General features: G+C 43.2%; 1 protein-coding gene across 1 annotated transcript; it reads left to right on the top strand.

Annotated features, from left to right (window-relative positions):
• The first annotated feature begins 276 nt into the window (after positions 1-276).
• KIFBP (kinesin family binding protein) lies at positions 277-11,415 on the top strand. Its single transcript, XM_039553843.1, has 7 exons — positions 277-653; positions 2,994-3,092; positions 6,238-6,317; positions 6,436-6,619; positions 7,747-7,831; positions 9,126-9,238; positions 9,976-11,415. Exons 1-7 carry the CDS (start codon positions 306-308, stop codon positions 10,852-10,854), a joined length of 1,788 nt encoding a protein of 595 aa, XP_039409777.1. The 5' UTR covers positions 277-305; the 3' UTR covers positions 10,855-11,415.
• Positions 11,416-21,715: the final 10,300 nt, after the last annotated feature.

Consider the following 21,715-nt stretch of genomic DNA (forward strand, 5'->3'; position numbering starts at 1 on the left):
TGTGAGGGAACAAAATTCATCCAAACACGGACAGTAACCATGCCTCGCCTCTTCAGCAGCGTTAAAAAATCGGGTTCTAAAATAAATTTTTTACAGAAAAACTGGACATTAAGTCCTCAGCACCCTTCCTCGAACGCTGCCCGCGGGTGCCAGCGCTATGGTGTCCTTTGGGGCGCTCCCGTTTGCCGGCTCCCTCAGGGTACCGCCTGAGGGGGCGCGGCCATGGCGGCGGGGCGGGGGCGGGGCGGGGCCGGGCGCGGGCGCGTCAGGCGGCGCGGCGCGGGGCGGGGCGGGCGCGCGGGAAGATGGCGGCGGCGGCGGGCGGAGGGTGGCCCGCGGTGTGCGGGAAGTTCCGCGCCGCCCGCACGCTCTCAGCCGTGGAGTCCCTCAAGGACCCCGAGACGGAGCCGTACCGCTCCAAGTACAGCGCCCGGGCGCTGCTGCAGGAGGTGAAGCAGCTGCTGAGCGCCGCCGAGGAGGGCGGCGAGGCGGTGCTGGCCGTGCGGCGGGCCGTGCTGGAGTACGAGCTGGGCGTCAACCACACCGACACCGAGGAGCTGTCGGCCGGCGAGGAGCACCTGCAGCGCTGTACGCAGCTCCTGGAGCCGCACCGCCTCTCCCCGGACTGCGTGTCCCTCTACATACAGGCCCAGGTGGGCAGGGGAGGCCGCAAGGGGTGTCCGTGGAGCGGGAGGCTCAGGCGGAGCAGGGCCTTGTGTCTGCGGGCTGTGCCGGGTGGTCTCTGCAGTGGGCTGCGAAGAGATCCAGGGCAATCCCGTGTCCTGACAGGTGCTGCTCGTTTAACCATAATCAACACAGCAGCCCTGGCGTTCAGTTCTTGTTGGAAGGAATCATTCACAGGTGGTGGCTGTTGGAGGGGTGTTCTTCTGTTTTAAGCCTCTTGCTGATGCCTCTGGGCGTGCAGAGCATCTAAAATGTGTTCTCCTAATTGAAACTGGGTGTTGATGGAACAGCGTGCTCTTCTGGACACACTGAGACAGAACTTGTAAGAACCGTGAAAGAATAAATTAGTAAAAGACCTCACTACATCCAGAATTTATTTGTGATTCCTTAACTCAGTGGTTGTTAAAGTGAAGTTGGGAGGTGCTTTTATTGATGTGTTATCCTGAAATGATAATTCGTTTGCTTTTCAGCATTGTCTGTTATATTTTAAACTATTATATTTTGTCCCAGATGGGTAAATACAGTTTTGTTGGTGCTTGAAGTAATACTATTTTCTCTTTATTCAGAAGAATAGAATACTGTTATCAGTATTAGTTTTTGCCACACGAAGGTTCACACAAGGGCCTTTACTTGATCACTCTGTCATGGTAGCTGGTGTATAGTTAGGTATCTTAGGTATCTGACGCTAGACTGTAAATGAAATTGAGCAGTTATTTAGATGTCTCTGTCAAAAATGGTTGCTCTAATTAGAAAAGGTTCCATAGTGCTTCCTCATCAAACTGTCAAGGAATTGTGGGCTGGTGTGGAAAGGTGCAAGTGAAAGGATGACTTGTCTTGCACTGGTTAAATTAGCTGAGTTGTCTGGAACAGTGAGGTTACATCTGCTCCTTGTCCTTCAGTGTGAGGGTATGGGTACACTGCTACAAATCTGTTACCCTTTGTAAGAAAAGGAGGCTGCTCCAGCCGAAATAAGATAACATCTTTCCACATGTTCCTGGGGAGATGTGGCTCTTGTGGCTCAGCACCAGAGATTGCACTGCACTTCTGAATTGGTGTACTGCAAAGCAGCTCTTCTCTCTATTAGACCAAAGTTTGCATGGACTTCACTGTTTCAGGGCCTTCAGGAAGCAGCAGGATAAAGTTTGTTATGCATATGAAGTGCTGTGGCCCAACACTGATGGGCCTGCTGTTGCCTGGCACTGTCCTAAGGTGTGCACAGTGCTGGGAAACGAGCCCTCAGCTCCCGGTCCCAAGGGCTGTAACAGGCTTCAGTACTTAATTTAAACAATTCCTGATTTTAAAGCAATGATTATCATCAGTGGCCATACTTCTCCACCTTCTGGGATGCCTGGGGTGTGTTGCCATGGCACTAACTGCTATTTTGAAGGAAGAGGCATTCCTTTTTCCTGCTGGGCCTCTTTCTTTAGCCCCACTTCTGATTTCTGAGCTTTTGCATAAGATTGTGTATCCCAGTCTGTCTGATGGAATCTGGTCTGTTCCACTGCTTGGCCTTGGGCAAAGTGTTTCAGTTCATAAACAACATGTGATGTGCTTTCTTAGAAAAACAGTAGAATGGAATTGAAAGGGACTCAGGGCTGGCATACAGCTACACATTCTAATTATTTTGAAGGTTTTGGGGGATTTTTTTTAGCCCTCTTGAATTTTGTAACAGCACTGCCTAGGATTTAAATTAGCACATCAGACATAGATTATTATTAACACCTTCATCTTATTAATAAAATTAGTGTCATTTTTGTAAGAGTTGGGTTCGCAGATGCAGTGAGTTACTATGTACATTGCTTTAACTTAAATTTGAAGGCAATAATCTATAACTTTTGCATCTCAGAGGTGCTTTTCATCTCTTTCCATTGCTGAAAATATGCAAGCATTCATTCCTAGCATATTTTTTTCCTGTTAATTTTTTCTGTGGAGTCATGTTAACAAATTTCTGATTTCTTGTCTCTTTTTATGATATTTGTATGTGATGTAAAAGCTGCATGAATTGGATGCAGAACATACTCTGTGGAAAAAGCTCATTATTTCAGCACACCGGTCCTTATCTAGCAGAGTAAACAGAGAAAGTTAGACTGTGAGGTGAATTTTTAATGTGAAATTTGCTGTGTGAGAACCCCCTCCTTTTGAGCAACCCACAATGAACTTTGTGGGCACAATTTCTGGTTTTTGAAATACTTTGTATTAGAAGACACACACATATATATATATATATATGAATGAAGACTGATCAATTGTTTGGAAAAAAATGTGTGATGTGAATGGAACATGACTATTTTTTTACCTTTTACCTTTAGAACAATCTGGGTATCCTGTGGTCTCAAAGGGATGAAATTGAAACTGCACAAACTTACTTGGAATCTGCAGAAGCCTTGTATAATCAATACATGAAAGAGGTACTGTGTTAATATCATGGCAGGTTTTACTTTCACATGCCACTTGCAGGTTAAGTAATCTTTGAAATAAACATGCAATGGAATTTGAGCTTCTGTGCTTTATACTGGCTGCTGTGATACTTTTGGCAAGTGATACGAGTTGCACTGCAGTATAGGACAAGGCAAACTAGAGTATTACTTGAGAATTTCAAAATAGAAAATGATTTTGCTCAAAAATAATGGTCCCTTTTGAAAGCTCTTTAATAATCCAGAGTTGATGCCAGGTAGAATTTGGGTTTTAATGATGACAGTTATTAAATCTTATCTTGGAAATGCAGTAAAAATGTCCTTTGCTTGCAGTAGGAAAAGGAAACAAAACTAATATTTGTTTGGTTTTCTCTGACTGTGCAGTGTTTTGCAGGGGCAAGTAGTTTAGTTCCACATCCAAGAGGACAGTCTCACAGACAGCTAACCCTCTCATGCATATTAAACAACCGTTTGAGCTGTGGATTCTGCTGTGTATCCTACAAAGACTCCCTTGTGCTATTTTTAAGCTCTTTGCAAAGCTATTTCTACACTGACTTGCCTCAGGGACTGTTCTGGAGTGAGCTAAAAACATTTGTGGTCTTCAAGAAGCAGTAGCTGTGTCTCAGGACAGCTGAATAGGTTGGACAGACCTTAGTTTCATGAAATTACAGGTTCGGTTCAGGTTTTACATGAAATTGGTTTAGAGTACCAATTATTCTTGCAGAGATTTTTAGAATGGGCAAGTATTTATTGGTTGGTTACTGCCGTCGTTCCACCCTTGCAGCCATGCTGGCCTACAGTGATAGAAGAGGTAATGGATCCAGAAGAAAGCCCCACTTGTGCTGAAGAGCTTGTCAGCTTATTTCCTGCTCTCTGGATCAGTTGGACTAACTAGAGATACTACACCTCTCTACAGATTCTCTCTCTAATTCCTGATGTTCAACTTTGATATTTATACCCAGCCCCACCTATCACATGACTTCCAAAAGCTTCTGGCACTTGCTCCAGTGATTATGAAATTAAACTGGTACTATGGTATAGTGGATTAAAGTGCTGCCAAGTACTTCACATTTTCACTGTAGACTTTTCTGAAGCTGTTAATTTTTATTAGTAGTGGTTACTGAATATTTCTTCTGGGGCTTTGCTGCCTGACTGGGGTTATACATACGTGATGAGCCCATGTGAGATTGCTTACCACACCTTTTCCCCTAACAATATTTGCCACTTACAGTTCAAGGCATTATGCAGTCAAACATAACAATGCTTTAAGTCTTTTTTTTAGAAGAAACTACAGATTTATACAGCATTTGTCTTTCAGAAATTATAAATATGTGAATATGCTTTTCTTAAAATTCCCCATTTTTAGGGTATCAGGAAGCCTTCTTATTAGGGAGTCTTTGGTAAACTGCTGATGATGGAGACATTTTGCTGAGCAGGTGGATTTAGTTGTTTACTGACTGGGTCTAATTAACTTACAAATTGGATAGGGTGGTTTCCCTCGCCTAAAGCCAAAACCAACGCAAGGAGCTTGGGCTAATGAAGTCTGCTTAGAAAGGAGAGTTGGAGAGCTCTTTCTGAGGATAAGTAAAGACATAAGGATTGATATCAGAGAGAGATCTGTAGATACAGGAAGGAGGCGAGAGTTTTGCGTACTATGTCATTTCAGTTGCTTTCTTTGCAGGAATAGCTCTAGTCTTGCCAGAATATGCTCTAAATCTTGTTAGAAGGTTTATATCTAAATAAAACAAGAGGAAGGGTTATAAATTCACGTCTAAAAATGAATGAGGTGTAAACAAAACCGTACAGATTAAAAGATCATGTACAAAAATCTACATGCCTTTGGTAGGTTAAACACGCTTTAATTTATTTGTCACTATCTGTTTCAGGTACATTTGTTCATTTTTTAAGATGAGTAAAACGCTTCTATTAAAAGCAAGTAAACAAGTCCATTCAGGGATTTTTAATGAGAAGCAGTACAAACATAGTGTGTTTTCTTCCCTGTAAAGTGAGTGTATTCTCTGCCCTTGTTCCTGTTCCTGCCTAAGTCTGTATTAACTTATGAAAAGTATTTATTGAAACTGATTTTTATTTGTTGCCTTACCTTCTCTTGGGCTAAGAAATAAATGGGGTTAGGAAAGGGCTAGACAAGCTGCCTACTAACCTGGGCTTTGTTGCTGGCAGACACATTGGACACCCTCCATGATGCACTGTGTAGTGGGAGAAAAGTTATCTTAAAAAGATGGTTTCATATGAAGTGTTTTAGAATTGACATCTGAAGTTATTCACAATTGCAAAGGAAATGGGATAAGCACATAATAAAGCTCTGTCATGAGCGATGTTCATCTGTTGGGGTTGCTTGTGAGCTGTCTGATAACGTTATTGACAGTTGTCTTAAGGCAGACTTGGATACAGCAATGCCAAAAGGTGTATAGTTGTCCATGTAAGGATTCTGACAGAACTCATGGTTTAAAGAACAAAAAAGTGCTTCTAATGATGTGAGCTACCACATTTAATAACTTGCATGTAGGCTATGCCTGATAGGAAGATTTAGCAGCTTCATCCTCCAAAGACATTGCATGTTGTCTCATTTGTCTGTCTGAGTAAAAGATCTCGCCAGCTCGCAGATACTTGGGAGTCCCTTCACAGCAGTTAGTCTTCACAGCAGGTCTGCTGAGCACTCTGCACTTCATGTTCTCTGCAGTACTTCCTGCAGGATGTTTTCTTGCTACTGATCGGTGCAGCTGGGCAAACGAATATTTCACACTTGAAGGCGTGCTTGGTATTAAATTGATGCCTCAAAACCCAGTATGTTATTGTACAAAATAAAGGTGCCCAGTAGAGTCCTATAGAATCCAGGCTGAGTATCTCTGGTGCAGGCAGCATGCATTGCTTTAAAGTGCATAAGCAGAAGTCTCCTGCAAGCTGTGAACCTTGTCATTCCTTGTGGAATTGTGACTTTCATTCTCTAAATCTCCTGAATGTTGTGGAATTACTCTGGAGATGTGTCACTGGGATGGGTTACGCAGAGCTTTGTTAAATTTGGGGTTGGCAAATGGTAAATGATGTGCAGCCAGAAGAGGGAGCACTGTGCCACAGAGTAAGAAATGTACTTCCCTGAATGTATCATGTACCCTGGCAGGATGGAAATCCTCCCCTGGATCCCAGTGAACATTTCATGGCAGAAGAAGAAAAACTCACAGACCAAGAAAGATCCAAAAGGTGGGTGCTAAGCAGCATAGTTAAATTATTATTACTTTTTTTTTTCCCAAATTATGAGGGTGTATTTAGGGAGGAAAAAAAGAAAAAAATCTTAAGAGACTGTTGGGTTTTTTTCCAGATTTGAAAAAGCCTACACTCATACTCTGTATTACCTGGCACAAGTCTACCAGCACCTGGACATGATTGAGAAGGCTGCTCAGTATTGCCATACTACTCTGAAACGACAGCTTGAGTACTGTGGCTACTACCCAGTAGAATGGGCACGCAATGCTGCCACTTTGTCACAGTACTATCTCTCCAAGGTAATATACCCAATGTTTTTCTGCTGTAGTGATACCATTAATGTTACTGTCAACTAAAACAGTTGTCTTTGAGACAGGGCTCCAAGCTGAATTTAAAATGGGCACCTGTAAAACCACAAGTTGTCTTCTGACATGAAACATCTGTCAGTTTTTTCTGAAGAGGACATGGTGGCTTTCCTGTGGTGTTGCGATGGCAGTGGGGAAGATGAACAGGGGTGTAAACAAGAGAAAAGCTCTATAGCTAATGAAATATTAGCAATAATGTGATGTCATGTTCATAAGTAAACTTTAACATTATAATAATTTAATTTAAAATTCTTTCTTATATTGTTCTCTTACAATAAAGTTTGAAAACAAAAAGCATCTGAGAGCAAGGTATGGCTTACTGTTTTCTCTAAATTATTGTCCTTTGTACCTTAGCATATGCTCAAGAGTTGTTTGAACCTACATGAACATTAAATTGGATATGTGAGTTGGTAGCTGTTTGCTGTGTGTTGACTCTAAACAATCTACTGTTAGGACGTGCTTCAGCTTTATTTAGGAATTTCTATATTCCAGGCTATTTAGATTATTTTTTCTGATGTTTAAAAAGATTCCTGCCCTACCTAAGCCAGTTAATGCTAATTTCAGTAGTAACTCCTAATTTCCCTATCTTTTTGATGCATTGGTAGCACTAATTATTTAACAGTGCACTGCCAAATATGGGTAAAGGAATCTAGATCTGACTCACAATGTTGACTTGTATGTCCGGCTCGTTCCCACTAACACCCTGTGATAGTGTTTGCCACAAGGCATCACTTCCTTCACCTCAAGGCAGCTAGAGTAGCAGAGAGCAGAACATTCAGAATGTTCAGTGTGCATAGTTAATATTAAAGTCAAGGCTTAGTGTTGTGGCTGTGGTACAGAAAAAACAATTGGTTAGAAAATACTGTATTCAGTAATAGGTGTGGAAAAATTGTATATTTTCTTCCAGTGCCCAGGGAATATGCTCCAGAGTCTCTCAGTTTTGTCATTTCCCTTGTGGTCATGCATGTTCACTCTCTGAGGTGAAGGGTTTGGCCAAGTGAGAGCAGTGCTTGGGCTGCCCACACCAGTGCTAAATGCTGCTCTGTTCCTGTTTCTCTTAGGAATGCTTTATGGAGGCTCGACACTGCCTAGCAGCAGCCAGTGTTATCTTTAGCCAAGCTGGACAGGTGCCATCTGCTGAAGATGGTAAGTTTATAAAAAAGTTTTGAATAAAATTTTTGTGAATTAAGCATCATTATGTGTTAATGTTTAAAACTGAAGTTTAAACATTAATAAATGTACAAAACTTACCCAGTGTTAATTTTCTAGAATATTTTTCAATAAAGTGAAAGGTTTCTGAAAAGTGACTGCTACTACAGCTCAAGATTGGCTACGGGTAGACCCTGTGAGAAAAACTCAAGTGCTTGTTGCTGGTGTTTCAGAAAGCATACCAGAGTAAAAGGGAAATTTAAAACAATATCCACTTCAACAGTGGCAATGTCTCTGTTCATCCATTTGGCTTTTTACATGTGCTAAAAATGCTGTTTGCCTCAGTGATCAGAGGGCAGTGATTCAGGAACCAAACCAGATGCTTCCTGGGAATAGCTTTAAAAGAGGGAGCAAAATTGCAGCTTTTAAAACCCCAGATCCAGAAGGTACTTGTATTATCTTTTGTTGCTGGATGCTGCAGCCTCATCAATGGCTGGTTTTGGAGTTGTAGCTGCCCTCCTTGTTGTTTGGGCATTGATGCAAAGGAACAACTTGGCAGTCCAGTGTGACTACCAGTAGAAGAAACTGTCAGAGTCTGAGTCTGAAGTTGGCTTTTTATTTCACGAACAGGAGTGCTGCCGTCCTGTAGGAATGTCCTCTCATTGTTCAGCTAACTCACTGTGTTCTGCATAGAGGCTGGGAAGTGAGTTTTCACTGAAATGTGTTTGGTTTATGAAAATGTTATCTTGAGACATCAGCAGTGCTGCTATTTATGATAGTGGAGAGACTTTGGGGAGAAAAACACAGAAGTTGTAGAGCTAATAAATCTTATGTTTGTACCAGGTAGCTTAACTAAAGGCAGTTTCCCCTATTTTGTTCCCTTTTTTGGTAGCAAGCCTGGGGCCATTTGCAATACCAATGCCCTTATCTTCAGAAACAATTACGGGCAGGCAGCTGAATCTCAGAAAATGAATTATCCTGATTTCTTTCTCTTACTACAAAGAGACCCGGAAACCTTTTCCAGTAAAACACCTTGAAGATGAAAGGTCTTTTAAAAGATACATTATGATCTATTTATTTTCAGAATTCATAGATGATAAATCCACGTTAGTCTATACGGGTTTCTACCAGAAATGACAGTTTACAGAACTATTACATAAACTAACATGGAGAACATGTTTCTGTCTAACCATGAGGAAAAATTAAATACAAGTATGATATTCTTTGCATGTAACATTTGAGGGTCTTGCTGGACTTCTCTTAAAGTTTTTATGTGTTTATGTCCATTCAGTAGATGAAACAGAGCCAGACCAACAGGACCTTCCAGAGAGGAAAGCTGAAATTGCAAGGTGTTGGATAAAGTATTGCCTGAATCTTCTGCAAAGCGCTCGAAAATTGCTTGAGGTAACAGAAAATCGGTTCTGTAGCTGTCATTGTCTAACAGCAAACTAAGTCTGCTTTGATGTTTGCAAGAGGAATCAATTTGCAGTGGGTAACAAGAAGTAAGCAATTGCCCAGTGAACAAAACAACAAATACTTGCAGTGTAGCAAGTATTTCATGGTATGCTTTGACTTAAATGCAGCACTTAAGAGTAAGCACAGATAGGAGATCAGCTCTGTAGAGTGATCAGTGCATTGCTTTTACAGCAACCTCACAAATTTTTCTCCTCTCTGCTGCATTTTCTTGCAGCTTGATTTGACAGATACCTTCTTATTTAACTGCTAGTAAGAACACTGTCTTAATATGCAACAGTTTTGCGTGCTGATGTTCTCATTCATTCAAGCATTTGATTAATTCAGATTTGATTCAGCTCATTGAATTCATTTAAGTTTTCCTACAGATGTTTAAAACAGCATTTGCTGAAACGCTTTGTGGAGCAGAGGCTTTGGGCTTAACGTTTATTCCTTTGGCTGTTTTGTCACATAGGGTAGGGAGACTGAACCACCTTAATTTTGTCTTGTCAGAATTGACACTGTAATTTCCATTATTCTTTTGTTAATATAAGGCCTAATATATCAATTATTTCTCTTTTGTCTTGTTGCTCACTAGTTCATATTTCAAAGGTGACTCAAAATGATTCAGTGTAAGTATCTCTTTATAAGCCAGATCTGTTTTTAATTAGCATGCTTTCTCATTTCAGGATAACATAGGAGAGCTGGATCCAGACAGGCAATTGGAACTTAAAGCCCAAAGGAAAAAAGAAGAGGATGAAAAAGAGAAGGGCAGGAAAAAAGCTGTTCTTTTTGGGACAAGTGATATATGTGACTCTGTCTTAGCCATGGAGGAGAAAGTAAGCAGTGTATATCCTTTAGATTTTCAAGAAGCCAGAGAAATCTTCCTGGTTGGCCAGAACTATGTTCAGGAAGCAAAAGAGTTCTTTCAGGTTGATGGTTATGTTACTGACCATATTGAAATTGTTCAGGATCACAGTGCTTTGTTTAAGGTACTTGCTTTCTTTGAAGAAGACTATGAGAGGCGCTGCAAAATGCACAAGCGTAGAATAGACATGCTGGAGCCAATCTATGCAGACCTGAACCCCCAGTACTACCTGTTGATTTGTAGGCAGCTTCAGTGTGAACTAGCTGACACCTATTATGAGATGATGGATTTAAAGGTAGCTATTGGTAACAGGTTAGAGAAATTAGACTCCCACACAGTTAAAAAAATTAATTCTCTGGCTCAGTTCGCAATCAAATATTATGAACTCTTTTTGGATTCTTTGAGGAACCCTGATAAGGTGTTCCCTGAAAAGCTCGAGGAAGATGTTCTTCGCCCTGCAATGGTGGCTAAATTTCATATTGCACGACTATATGGTAAGCTTATTACTTCAGATAGCAAAAAGCAACTGGAAAATATGCAGACATCATTGGAATATTACACATTTCTGGTAGACTATTGTGAGAAGTATCCAGATGCTGTCCCTGCCATTGAAACTGAACTAGAACTCAGTAAGGAGATGGTGAATCTTCTTCCAGCAAGCATGGAGAGGCTAAGAGCAAAGCTGTCTTCATTTGTATAAATACTTGCCTTGGAGGCAAATGGGCACTATCAGAACAGTTACCTGTCCGAGCCAGTGCTGTTGCACAGCTTCTGTACTGATTGATAGAACTAAGGTGTCTGCAGGGACATCCACCTAGAGCCTGCACTAGTGTAACCTTGTGAAAAACTCAGAGCTCTCCTGGTCCATAGCTCACCCACGCTAATGGTATAAACTCTAAATGTAAAGTATAAGTCCAGCTAATGCTTTGTACTGTGTGTCCTATATGTAAATATAAACCTTTTCTCCCTCACAGCTTTTTTTGGCGTATGATTCAGTTTTTAAGTGTAGTGCTGTATGAAAATAGTTTCTTTTAAGAGAATCTTCTTCTCTAAGAACTTTTTTTCTAATAAACCTGAGGCACATTCTTCCAACTAGAATACATTTTCTCTCTTCTAATGTTTGTCCCCAGAAAACTTTATGAATGTGAAGGCAATTTGTTTTTAGTATTTATTTTGTAAGTTGCTTGTTGTTCTTTTCCCTTGTTAATCAAAACCTACTTGATAGAGACTCAATAAATTGACTAGCTTGGCTAAATGTTTCTTCAGAGTCCTTGGAATTCTGTGTCCTGTGAACTAAGATACAATGTATATTTCAACTTAGGCCAAAGTAGAGAGTTGAGAAAGTGTTTCCATATGAGTGTCTTCAGTAAAAACACATGAGCAATTGTAGTGCCAGTAGCCAGAGCAAGAAAACAGCAAACCTTCTTTGTGGTGGGAGGAGATACCCTGCTCTTAATACGTGATAGAGAATTCACAGGTTACAGGTCCCATGCTCTAGTCCTCCAAACATTTGCCTAATACAGCTTAAAGCCCTGGGATGCCATGGATGGCTTCTTACTTTGTGTTGCTCAGGGAGCCCAGGTGCTGTTTTAGCAGGAGCTGTAATTGGGACCTGTCTGAAGTGGTTTTAGATGAAATAAAGGCAGAGCACATTGTCCAACTTTATAGTAAGAGATGATGGCCAGAGATGCCAGGGGACATGGGGCAAGTGAAGGGACAATGTGACTTTTTGCAGTAGTGCACCAGCAGTCTTATCACTGACATGGTGATAGGGTGGGAGGATGTTTACAACACTAGAGGGCATTGAAAGGGAACAGTCAAAACAACTGGATTCTTCTGGAAAATGGAGGGGGAGAAACATTACATTTGCTTAAAGGGTGTGAGGGGAAAGCATGTGCAAAGCAAGAAAGCATGTACATCTGAAATGTGTAGCAAAAATCTCTTCTGCAGAGAATTCTGCAAGCTAGACTGCTAACCACAAACAAATAGGCCAACAAATGGGTGCTGGAAATGAGCGGCAGCAAAACTCAAAACTAGGCCAGCTACTTGTGTGCCTGTAGGAACAGAGAGAGAGTGAGTGCACGTGCCTGTGTTCTTTCTGTTTTACTAAATAATTGTCTAGTCAGCCTCTAGGAGTTTCATTTCTGCAGTCAGATCTTTAATTCAGATTTTCCTGTGGCCTGAAGGTAGGACAGCCCTAGTTTCTTACTGAAACATTTCTCAGCAGGCTGTATTGCACATTATTTTTGTCTGATTTCAGTTAAAGCTAGTGTGCACTTTTGCCACAAACTCAAAAGTTAGAATTTTCTACTAACTTTCAGTTTCACATTCAAGTGGAAGGTGGCAATACATGTTTTGGGTAGTTCTTTGGGGTTTTTTTCCTTCCATACTTTTGCCTTTGATCAAATTTTGTAGACCGTGGATTGCCTGCCTCATCAAACTTAGTTTTCTTGTAATTTGGAGGCAGATAGTTTGTGGGCTATCCTAGCATAAAAAAATCATCTTTTTTTTCCCCTTCAAATACTGGTCTGAAGTAAGAATGAAAAGTTACCTGCAGGTAACTGCAAAACTGAATGAAGTTCAGGGTCACGTATGCCTTTTAACTATCAGGTGTATCCCTTTTAATAATTAGATGTATCCCTTTTAACCAATTTAACCATCATGAGGTGTGCAGACAGACACCCTGAATCCACTGGAACCACAGTGAGAGCTCAGCAGACAGGTAAGAGTAGGTCCATAGTTAAGAAGGCCTGATATAAGAGGGATCAGAGCTTTTTCAGCACAATCAGTGTGATTGGCACTGTGGTTTGGAGAGCTCTCTTTTCTGAAGATACCCAGAACACTTCAGCTTTCCAGCTTTTCTTAAAATACATTTCATATAAATGTATATGGACTTACAGAAACCAATTATGCCAGTTCATCTCCTAGAGTAAATGTCCAAGGCTCCTGCCAGCTAATCATATTTTACTAGTGGAGATTACGTTGTGCCAGATGCTCAGCACAATGCACTGTGCTGTGTTTCTTTTAAGGCATGTCTTTTTAAGCAAACCCTTTGAATAATTCCTGTTTGTTCAATGATTTGAGAGAATGAACTTATGTAAGATTGTGTATTTAGTTAAAAAAAAAAAGTAGGCGGGGAGCTTGTTGGATTAGGCAGCAAAGCTCCCTTCAGGAATGTTGAGTTTTAACTGTAAAGTATGTGTGAGGTCAGGCATTTATTTCAAAGATTAATTGAAGATTAGGTTCCTGTGAACTCTGTTTAACCTGCATTTCTATTCCTTTCTGTACAGCAAAAAAGTCTTACAACTGAAACCTCATTTTTGATGTTCTACTAGTTCTTTCTCCTTAGCCAGCATAAAGCAGCAAGATTTACGAGAAGTCCATGTTTGTGCAGAATTCCTTTCAAGTGTGGCATCTGACCTCAGAGCTATAACCTCAGAGTACTTCTTCAAATAGCGTGCAGCACTCATGAGAAGTGGTTTGGTTTGACTAAAACCAGTTTTGGTTTAATTGAAGTGCTCTTAATTCTCATGCTGGCTAGAGATATGGTAGGTGTTCTAAAATGGAGTGATGGGGATGGTTGTGCTGTGCTTCAGTATTTTGTGAAAGAAAGAAACCAGTGCCTTGTTCTGCCTCCCTACAAGGTTGTCAGAGCAGGCTCTTTTTTTTTTCTCGAGGCGCCTGGACTGGAGAAGCATGGCGGGAGGTGACTGCTGTGTCCTCTGTTGCTCTTAAGACAGCTGAAGCACCAGGGGCAGTGGGCAGAAGTGAGCCCTCACTTCCCCTTTGCAGCAGGAAAGCAGGTCCCCTGTGTTGCAAGGGGAGATGCTAGTGCTGGTTGCTGCCTCTGTGTGGCAAAAGCTCCCTGGGCTGGTTCTCTTCATTTGTGCTCCTGAAAGCTCCTAGGTGGGGTGTTTTGGTCCTGCCCTGGCACAGGCTCGGTGTGGATGGTTTCCTTCTCTGTGTGCACATGGAGACATGTCAGTGTAATGGTGCAGTGCTTGCACTGGGTGCGATTACTGCTGCGCTTCCACGTCCAGAATTACTGTGGGAGCCTGATTAGCCTTGACACCAGACAATGAGAAACACAACTGATCTTGTTAATGTGGTTTCACCTATCTCACTTTTGCTTGGTGTTCTCTTTTTACTCAGCACTGAGAGAGCAAAGATGACCTTTACTTGTGTGTTTCTATTAAAAGACTGAGATAGTTGGTGTTACCTAGATGTTTTCTGTGGAACTTTTTGTTATAAGATGCCCAGATGTAGTCCTGCGAAGGAGGACATAGCTGGTCTGGCAGCTCACGAGGCAGACCCTTCTGTAGTCTTGAAATTACAGAACTAAAGATTGTTACGTTAAAGCTAAGCGCATAAAGTTGTGGTGAGAAGCATTTGTCAACTTTCTTTCCTCTTTTCATAGATGTTTTGCAACATCTATGGCTATTTTAGAGCTTGCTACGAATGATTAATTTTTGGTTTGAAAAGTGCTTTTACGTACTTCTCAGGAACTCTGTCCAAAGTGCCTCCTAATGCTTTTGCAGTTTGGTGGTTTCTAGCTCTTCCTTGTCATGGGTAGGCGTAAAAACAGCCATTTCCCAATGAGAACTATTTGCCTGGCTGCCTTTTTTCCAAAACCATCATTTGCTGTGTCTTTACAGCTGAAGAGCCAGGCAGACTGTTGGGATACTAAACACAGTACCTTTGGAAAATGTGTTGCTTCCATTCAGAACAGAAAATGTCTGTGATACTGACTACTTGTCTAGGGAGAGGTGAAGGATAATGTGGTGCCTTTAACACCAAAGGTTTTAATAATTTGGGTGTTTATAGCAATGTTTTAAATATCTAGTGCTTGAATTTTTGGCATCGGGTGTGCACAAAATACAGCAAAATCTTTTTACATGCTCATTGCTGTGAAAGAGACTTACTAGTTGGCATTGGACCAAGATGCAAGGATTTCTTTGTGTGAGCTTTTTAATGCAATTTTCTGCAGAAACAAAGAGGAATTGGATGAGTGATCAGTGAAAGACTGGAATAGGCATGTGATGAGTGAGCTGGTGTTAGTCACTGAATACTGTAAGAGGAGTACAAAGTGCTTGTATCAGAGAGTTACCCTGAGATCCGTGGGTGAAATGCATGGGGTAAACAAAAAAAAGGAATGAACAAGATGATTTTCTGCATACTTAAGTGTCTTGGAGTGGAGCAAGAGCAAGAAATTCCCAGGCAGGGTCTCAAACCACTCTGAGTGTTGGCTGTGACGTTCCTGTTGGTTTCCTGGAGGCCATCTCTGGATAGGCAGTGGGTTCAGCTAACACCAGAGAAGTTTTCACAGCCCATGAGAGAATGCAGTCAGGTGGGCCCAGAGCCTCCTTCCACCAGAATGCCAGGACCTTTTAAATAACAGTGATGCCCTAGAAGTGATTTCTAGTGCAGACAAGGAGACAGAAATGGTGATACTGCATCTGATTGCCAGCAGGTGGTCGGCAGACAAGGAGGGGACCATAAAGAACAGCCATAAAGAACAACATAATCCCCTGCTAGCAAAGTTTATTTTGAATTCAAATATTTGCCAATGGCCTGTGCATGACACCTGATAAGTGTCAGATACTGCTATCCATCTTGCCTGTCCACATCTGGAACTTCTGGCGAATAGGTGTCAAATACTTTTTAATGTCTCCATGTGCTTTGCCTTAATGTTCTCTTATGGTGATGAGCTGCCATGTTACATAGGGTTCATGGAAAGACGTATTTTGCTTCTCACTGCAAAGGCACAAGGTACTGCAAGTGCAAGGGTCTTGTGACTCTCACCTCCCTGGCCTCTCTGCTGCCCTCTTTGCGGAAATGTTGGATGAGGTGAATCTTGCCCCAGGCTTTGGCTTACCCTGCTGACTGACCCGAGTCCTTGAAGTAAGAAAAGACAAAAAATCTTTTCTCCTAGTTAATACAAATTATGTTTTCAAAAGGGATGTGCTCGTCTTGAAAGGGGGCAGAGCAGCTTTGTCAGCACTACAGTTTCTGAGCCTGGGGGACAGCAGTTTGGAGCCTGTTGCTTCATGCTGCAGCAGCACCCAGCCAGAGAGCACAGAGCAGATCCTTCAGAAGGGCTTGGAGGCCTGGGAACTGCCGGTCCTGCTTGGGAGAGGCTCCTGTGGCAGATCTGATTTTCATACTTTTCCTCGTTTTTCTCTTCTGTCACATTTCAAACAAAAGGATGCTTCTACTAAATCAAATGTGCTTAAAGCTAGCTAAGAAATGCCCAGCTCCTTTGCTTGATAGGAAACAAAAAAACCCCCCACCCTGTTCTCTTTTAATGTAAACATAAATTCACCTCTTTCCCCAACAGCTTGGTGAAGATCACAAAATTACAACTCCAGGCTGTTTAACTGGGGCCTGAACACCAGCTCTGCTCCACTTTACACACAGGATGAGAGAAGCAGGCCTGGTTCATGGGGACACCTCTGCAGGAGCATCCCTGCTTACTGTTTCTCTTCATCTTCCCAAATTTACTGATGTCCTTTCTCCCCACACATGGTGTGAAGTTTGTCTGTGTCACCAATGGTGCTTGTACACAGAAATAAGTTTGCATTCGTGCAGGCAATGGAGGGAAGGTGAGCTGCTTGGGGTGGATCTATGGGCAAGAGCCCAAGGCTGACAAAAAGCATCTAAAAGATCTGAGTAGCTCACTCATGTGAGGTTGTCCTGTGCTGGAGAAACCATCTGATGGAAAACTAGCTGTGTCTAATTCCTGGGTAGTTGAGCTTGAACCAGTAACATATGCAGCAATGCCAACTGGTTTGCAGTGAAAACACATTCCCCAAGAAGCAGTGGAGGAACAGGGCACCAGGCTTTGCTTTGAAAACATCTTTGCCCCACCATCCTTCTCTCCCTTGTTAATTCCTTATGGGCTTAGGGGCATTTTCCCAATAAGTGCTGCATGACCCCTTGCTCCACCGTGCAGGTCCTGCTTGCATTGCGGGGCTGGTACTGCTCTGGGATGGAGTTTTAAAGGACAGTCAGCTGCTGAAATTGCCTCCCTAATCAGTAACCAGAGCTTGGCTGCTGTGTCATGTCTTAACAAGTTGTTGCTTTTAAACTGTTGTCCTGAATTTGCCAGCCAAAACCTCCTGCTGCACTGTGCTTCAGCAGGTACAAGCAGAAAGCATCAGCACTCCCAGCAGCAAGGAAATTGCTTTTTCCACCTGAAGGATAGGCCTGTTGCTTGGTTAACGTTTCTGGGAGAGAGGGGAGATTGCTGATGGGGAAAGGTCGTTGGCAGCTTCCTGTCTGCCAGCAGCTGTGCTTGATCTTGATGCAGCTGTGGCTTTGCAGCAACGATTTCCCCCTGCACTTGTTGACCTTCACCATGGGAAGAAAGAAGGAGTTGCTCTTCTGTGAGATCTATATGGTAACAAGTGTCTGATTTCTACATGATAAATGTCAGTGCTTTCTTACAAGATCTGAATCTTATCTGCATGGACCAGGCCCTGATGCTGCCCTCAGAGGAGAGAGGTGGTGGCACAAGAGGCCGAGGGATGCCGAGGGATGCCATGGGCTGCCTGGGCCATGATGCTCTGGGTGCAGGGGTGAACACGGGTCAAATGCTGAGCTCAGATGTGACCCAGGTTAAGAATTACTCTTTACTCAGGGCTGGATTTAGAAATCCCCCCATCTGGACCCAAACCTCTCTCTCTGGCTTGCCAGCTCTTTGCTATTTTGAAGCAGGAGAGGTTTTTGCTTTCAGTCACCAAAGGTTGGTTGACTGGTTGGTTGGTTGGTTGGTTGAACAGGAACTGTTGGCAAAAGGCATCCTTAAATTTAGCTGGAATGCCTGCCTGGAGGGGAGTTCACTTCTGAGGGCATCAGGGTGATTTTGGGCATTTAAGAGTGCAGCTCATGAGTACCCCCTGAGATGCACCAGTGTGCTCAGGACCCATTGGATGTCCAGGTCTCATGAATCTCATCCCAATTCAGCAGTGAGTGTCAGGGAAGAAAACTGTTCTGCCTTCCCAAAAGGCAAGATGGGCAAAACAAATGCTCCTTGTGTTGAACCCAGCTGCCATTCAGACACTCTCCCCTGTGCTCTGTCTGTCCTCTATTTTTTTTTCTGTTGCCATCATTCTCTCTTCACTCTTGTTTCCAGCTCTGCTTGTAATAGATGTAGCCTTTTCTGTACCGGCTGCTCCCCGGTGTACAAAATATGTATTCCTACTTTCTCAGCAAAGTAAATAAAGAGCTGAGAATCACAGGCAGGGCCCAGTGCTTCAGGATCCCCAGCTGCTCCAGCTGTCTGCTGGATTTGCTGCTCCATGGGGATGAGTGTTTGAGGTGTGCAGGGGTCGGCCTGGATTCCCATGTGTCCTGGGTTGCAGTATATTCTATTACCATCCTCAGGAGCTGTTGAAACCAGGTGGGGCAGTGTTTCCTTGCCTCCTCCCCCCAGACTATCTCTCTGTTAATGGCCCATCACTGTCCTGCCACATGACTCAGAGATAACTCCCTCTGGACTATCTTCTGTTAATGAGCCTAATCAACACTTTGCCTCATGACTCGTTACCCCATTGTGAGATGCTCCACCCAGAGGGAGGAACCAAGCATCCCATCGTGGATATAATCTGGGACTCTGACCACCAGAGAAAACCCTTCCCACTGGATTTCCAGAGGACAGGAGCTACACAGCCACCATTGGACTTTCTGAGGAAGAGCAGACTCTTTTACTACAGGATCACTGCTTCAGAGGACTGCAGCCACCATTCTATCAGACTGCTACCACCACCCTGCCTAACAGGGTGTCAGGTTGTACCTTGACTCTGTCAGTTTGAACCAGTGTTTTCTTTAATTTCCATTAAATTGTTATTCTGACTTGGTGCCTCCCACTGGTTTGTTTTCAAACTAGTACACCATGGAAGCCAGAGTTGAGCTCCCATCAGCTCGGGCAGGGGAAAACTTGACCCTGAGAGCAGAGTGACCCCACAGCAGTTAACGTTTATCTGATTTCTGAGCAGTTGTCAATGAGAAAACTCTTTATCAGGACCCTGCCTGGACAGATAGTGCCTTGCCTGTGAGCCTTGCTGACAAGCACCAGGACTGTGGGTGCCCCTGCACCCATGGGAGTCCATCTGTCCATCTGGCTGCTTGTCAGGAACACAGACTGCAAAGTAAACCTGTGCTGCCTGCTGAGGAAAAGCAACAGAGAGATTGGCCTGGCACTGCTATGCCAGACCACTCCTCTGGACCAGTCTGCACCATCAGCATTTACCTGGGCTAGAGCAGAGAAGGGGTTGATGTCCAAAGAATTGGCTGAAACACCCCCGTGATGCCCCTGTGGGTTACTGCTGGGATTTTCTTTTGCCCGATATTCTGCCCTCATCAGCAGAGTGGATGTCCTTATGCCAGGCACTCCTGCAGTGTGGTCCACATTTAGTGATGTTACTAAATTAGTCATTACTCCTGAGGCCAGTAGGGAGATACAACAGCTCTGAAAGTTAAGACTAAGGAGCAGTTAAACACTTTAGATTTTGAAGTGTTTATTGTAGTTTAAGACTACTTCCAGATTGTTCAGGCACATAATGGAAAGTCCTGGGTATCTGCTCAGGGGTCTGGGTGCATAGTGCCAAGGCAGCTTTCTCCCTCCACCTGTTCCCTTCTCCCCAAATTAATGCCTTACAAAAATGCAAAGCAAGAGCTTTGCAGATTAAGAAACCTGCTTTGCATGTGATTTGAAAATAATGGCAGCACTTCAGTGCAGTAGCTGTAAGCAAGGCTCCAGGAGCAAGCTGTGTTCTCAAATACCTGTTCCTCATTTATTTGCTTCTTTTTGTAGGCCTATTATGTTGGGCTATTTAATCTTTCAGTTTACATACACAGGAAGAAAATTATCCTACAAATCTTCCTCACAGTTTATGGAAGGTAAATTTGAGGTAGCTGACATTGGTATGGTGACTGTGCTCTCCTCTGCAGATTTAAAATATTTAACTTAAAATCCTGTTTTCTTAAAGTCTGATAGTCATACCACGGCATGTTAGTGTTCCAATATAGGTTAGCTCTTTAAAAAAAGAAAAAATTTGTTAACGTTCAGCAGTTGTGGCCTCTAGCCCAAGATGAGATTTTTTTTTTTAATTAGAGCTGATTATTTTCACTGTATGTCTTGAGTGGTTTACAGATGGTGTTCCTTGGGCATCCCGTGACACTCCATAAAGGGCATGCTTTACTTTTAAGACCTGCATGTCCCAGTCTGCTTAAGATCCAGGTCTCCAGTGACTTCCATGTTTGTAGGAAGGTGGAAAACTCTTTACTTGCAAAGTGCAGTGGGGTGTGGGCACTGGCAGAGCACAGCAGGGCAGGAGATGGGCACAGGCTAACCCTACCTGCAGGCTTCAGGGCCCTGTTACACAGATGTATGTGAGATAGGGGTGAAACATTTGCTTTGGACTTCCCACAGCTACCGATTGTAAAGTGATCTCATTTCCTGAGGCATGCTGTGGACACAAAAAAAAAAAACCAAAACTGTGTAGCAAAACTGCCAGTGCTACAAGTTCCCCCATCAGCTGATGGTACAAGACAGATAACTTGGCTCTGCGAGATCCCCCTCCAGATACAGGGAATTTGCAGCTCCCCTACCCACAGCAGCTCCCCCAGCTCCTGCAGAATCCCCAGTTCCCCATGACCATGCCCACTGGTGGGTATTGCTCTGGCTGCATCTCACGGGGCTTCCAATGCCATAGTGGAAAATGCCCTGGGCTAGTGGGCAAAACTAGCCAGTGGAGTTTTTGCTTTCTCACATGGAGATTGTTTGTGCACAGTGGAGGGGTGAGGAACGGATCAGTGTGTACCCATGATCAGTGGAAAGTGAGAGGTGTTATTGCAGGGACGGTTTCCGCAGCCTTCAGCAAGTGGAGGCTGATCATCTCCCTCACGTGTTTGCCCAGCTTCCTATTGATGCTGAACACTGCCTTAAACAAAAAGAAAAAAAGAGTTGATGCTAAAAATACAATGTACAAATGAGGGTGGTAAGAATAACCACTGCACGAGTCCTTCCACACCTGCTCCTATTTTTCCTGTGCCAGAGAAAAACCCCATGTGCAGAGGCTCATAATAAACCACATCAAGGCTGAACATGCAACTTGATCCCTCAATCTGGTGGTAAATCCCAGCATGGAGAGGGGAGGGAGCTGCTGGAATCTTTTCTGCTGCTTCATGGGGTTTTGGTGGAACACCGTGCCCTGGGGAAAGTCACCGCTCAGCCCAGATCCCCACTGAGGGCCTCTGTGGACTTTCCACCACATAAAAATAGATTTACCACAGACAACTTGCACTGTCAGCCCCAGTACCGACAAGGTGTTGCAGCATGTCAGGCCCACATGTCGGTGCCCCAGTTAATCCAGCAGCTCTCAGTACGACTGAGAAAAACCTTCACTCCTTTGGTAACCTTGTTGTTTGTAATTTATTCTTAAGTGAACTCAAGCCTGAGTTTAATCACAGCCAAAAGGCAAGTAAAAGGTACGAGCCAGCTGAAAGGCAGCTTCTATTTATCTGTCTCTATAAGAGCTTTCATGGCTTCTCAGATGTGT

This window comes from Corvus cornix, chromosome 6, assembly GCF_000738735.6.
Source record: "Corvus cornix cornix isolate S_Up_H32 chromosome 6, ASM73873v5, whole genome shotgun sequence".
In the NCBI taxonomy this organism is placed as follows: Eukaryota; Metazoa; Chordata; class Aves; order Passeriformes; family Corvidae; genus Corvus; species Corvus cornix.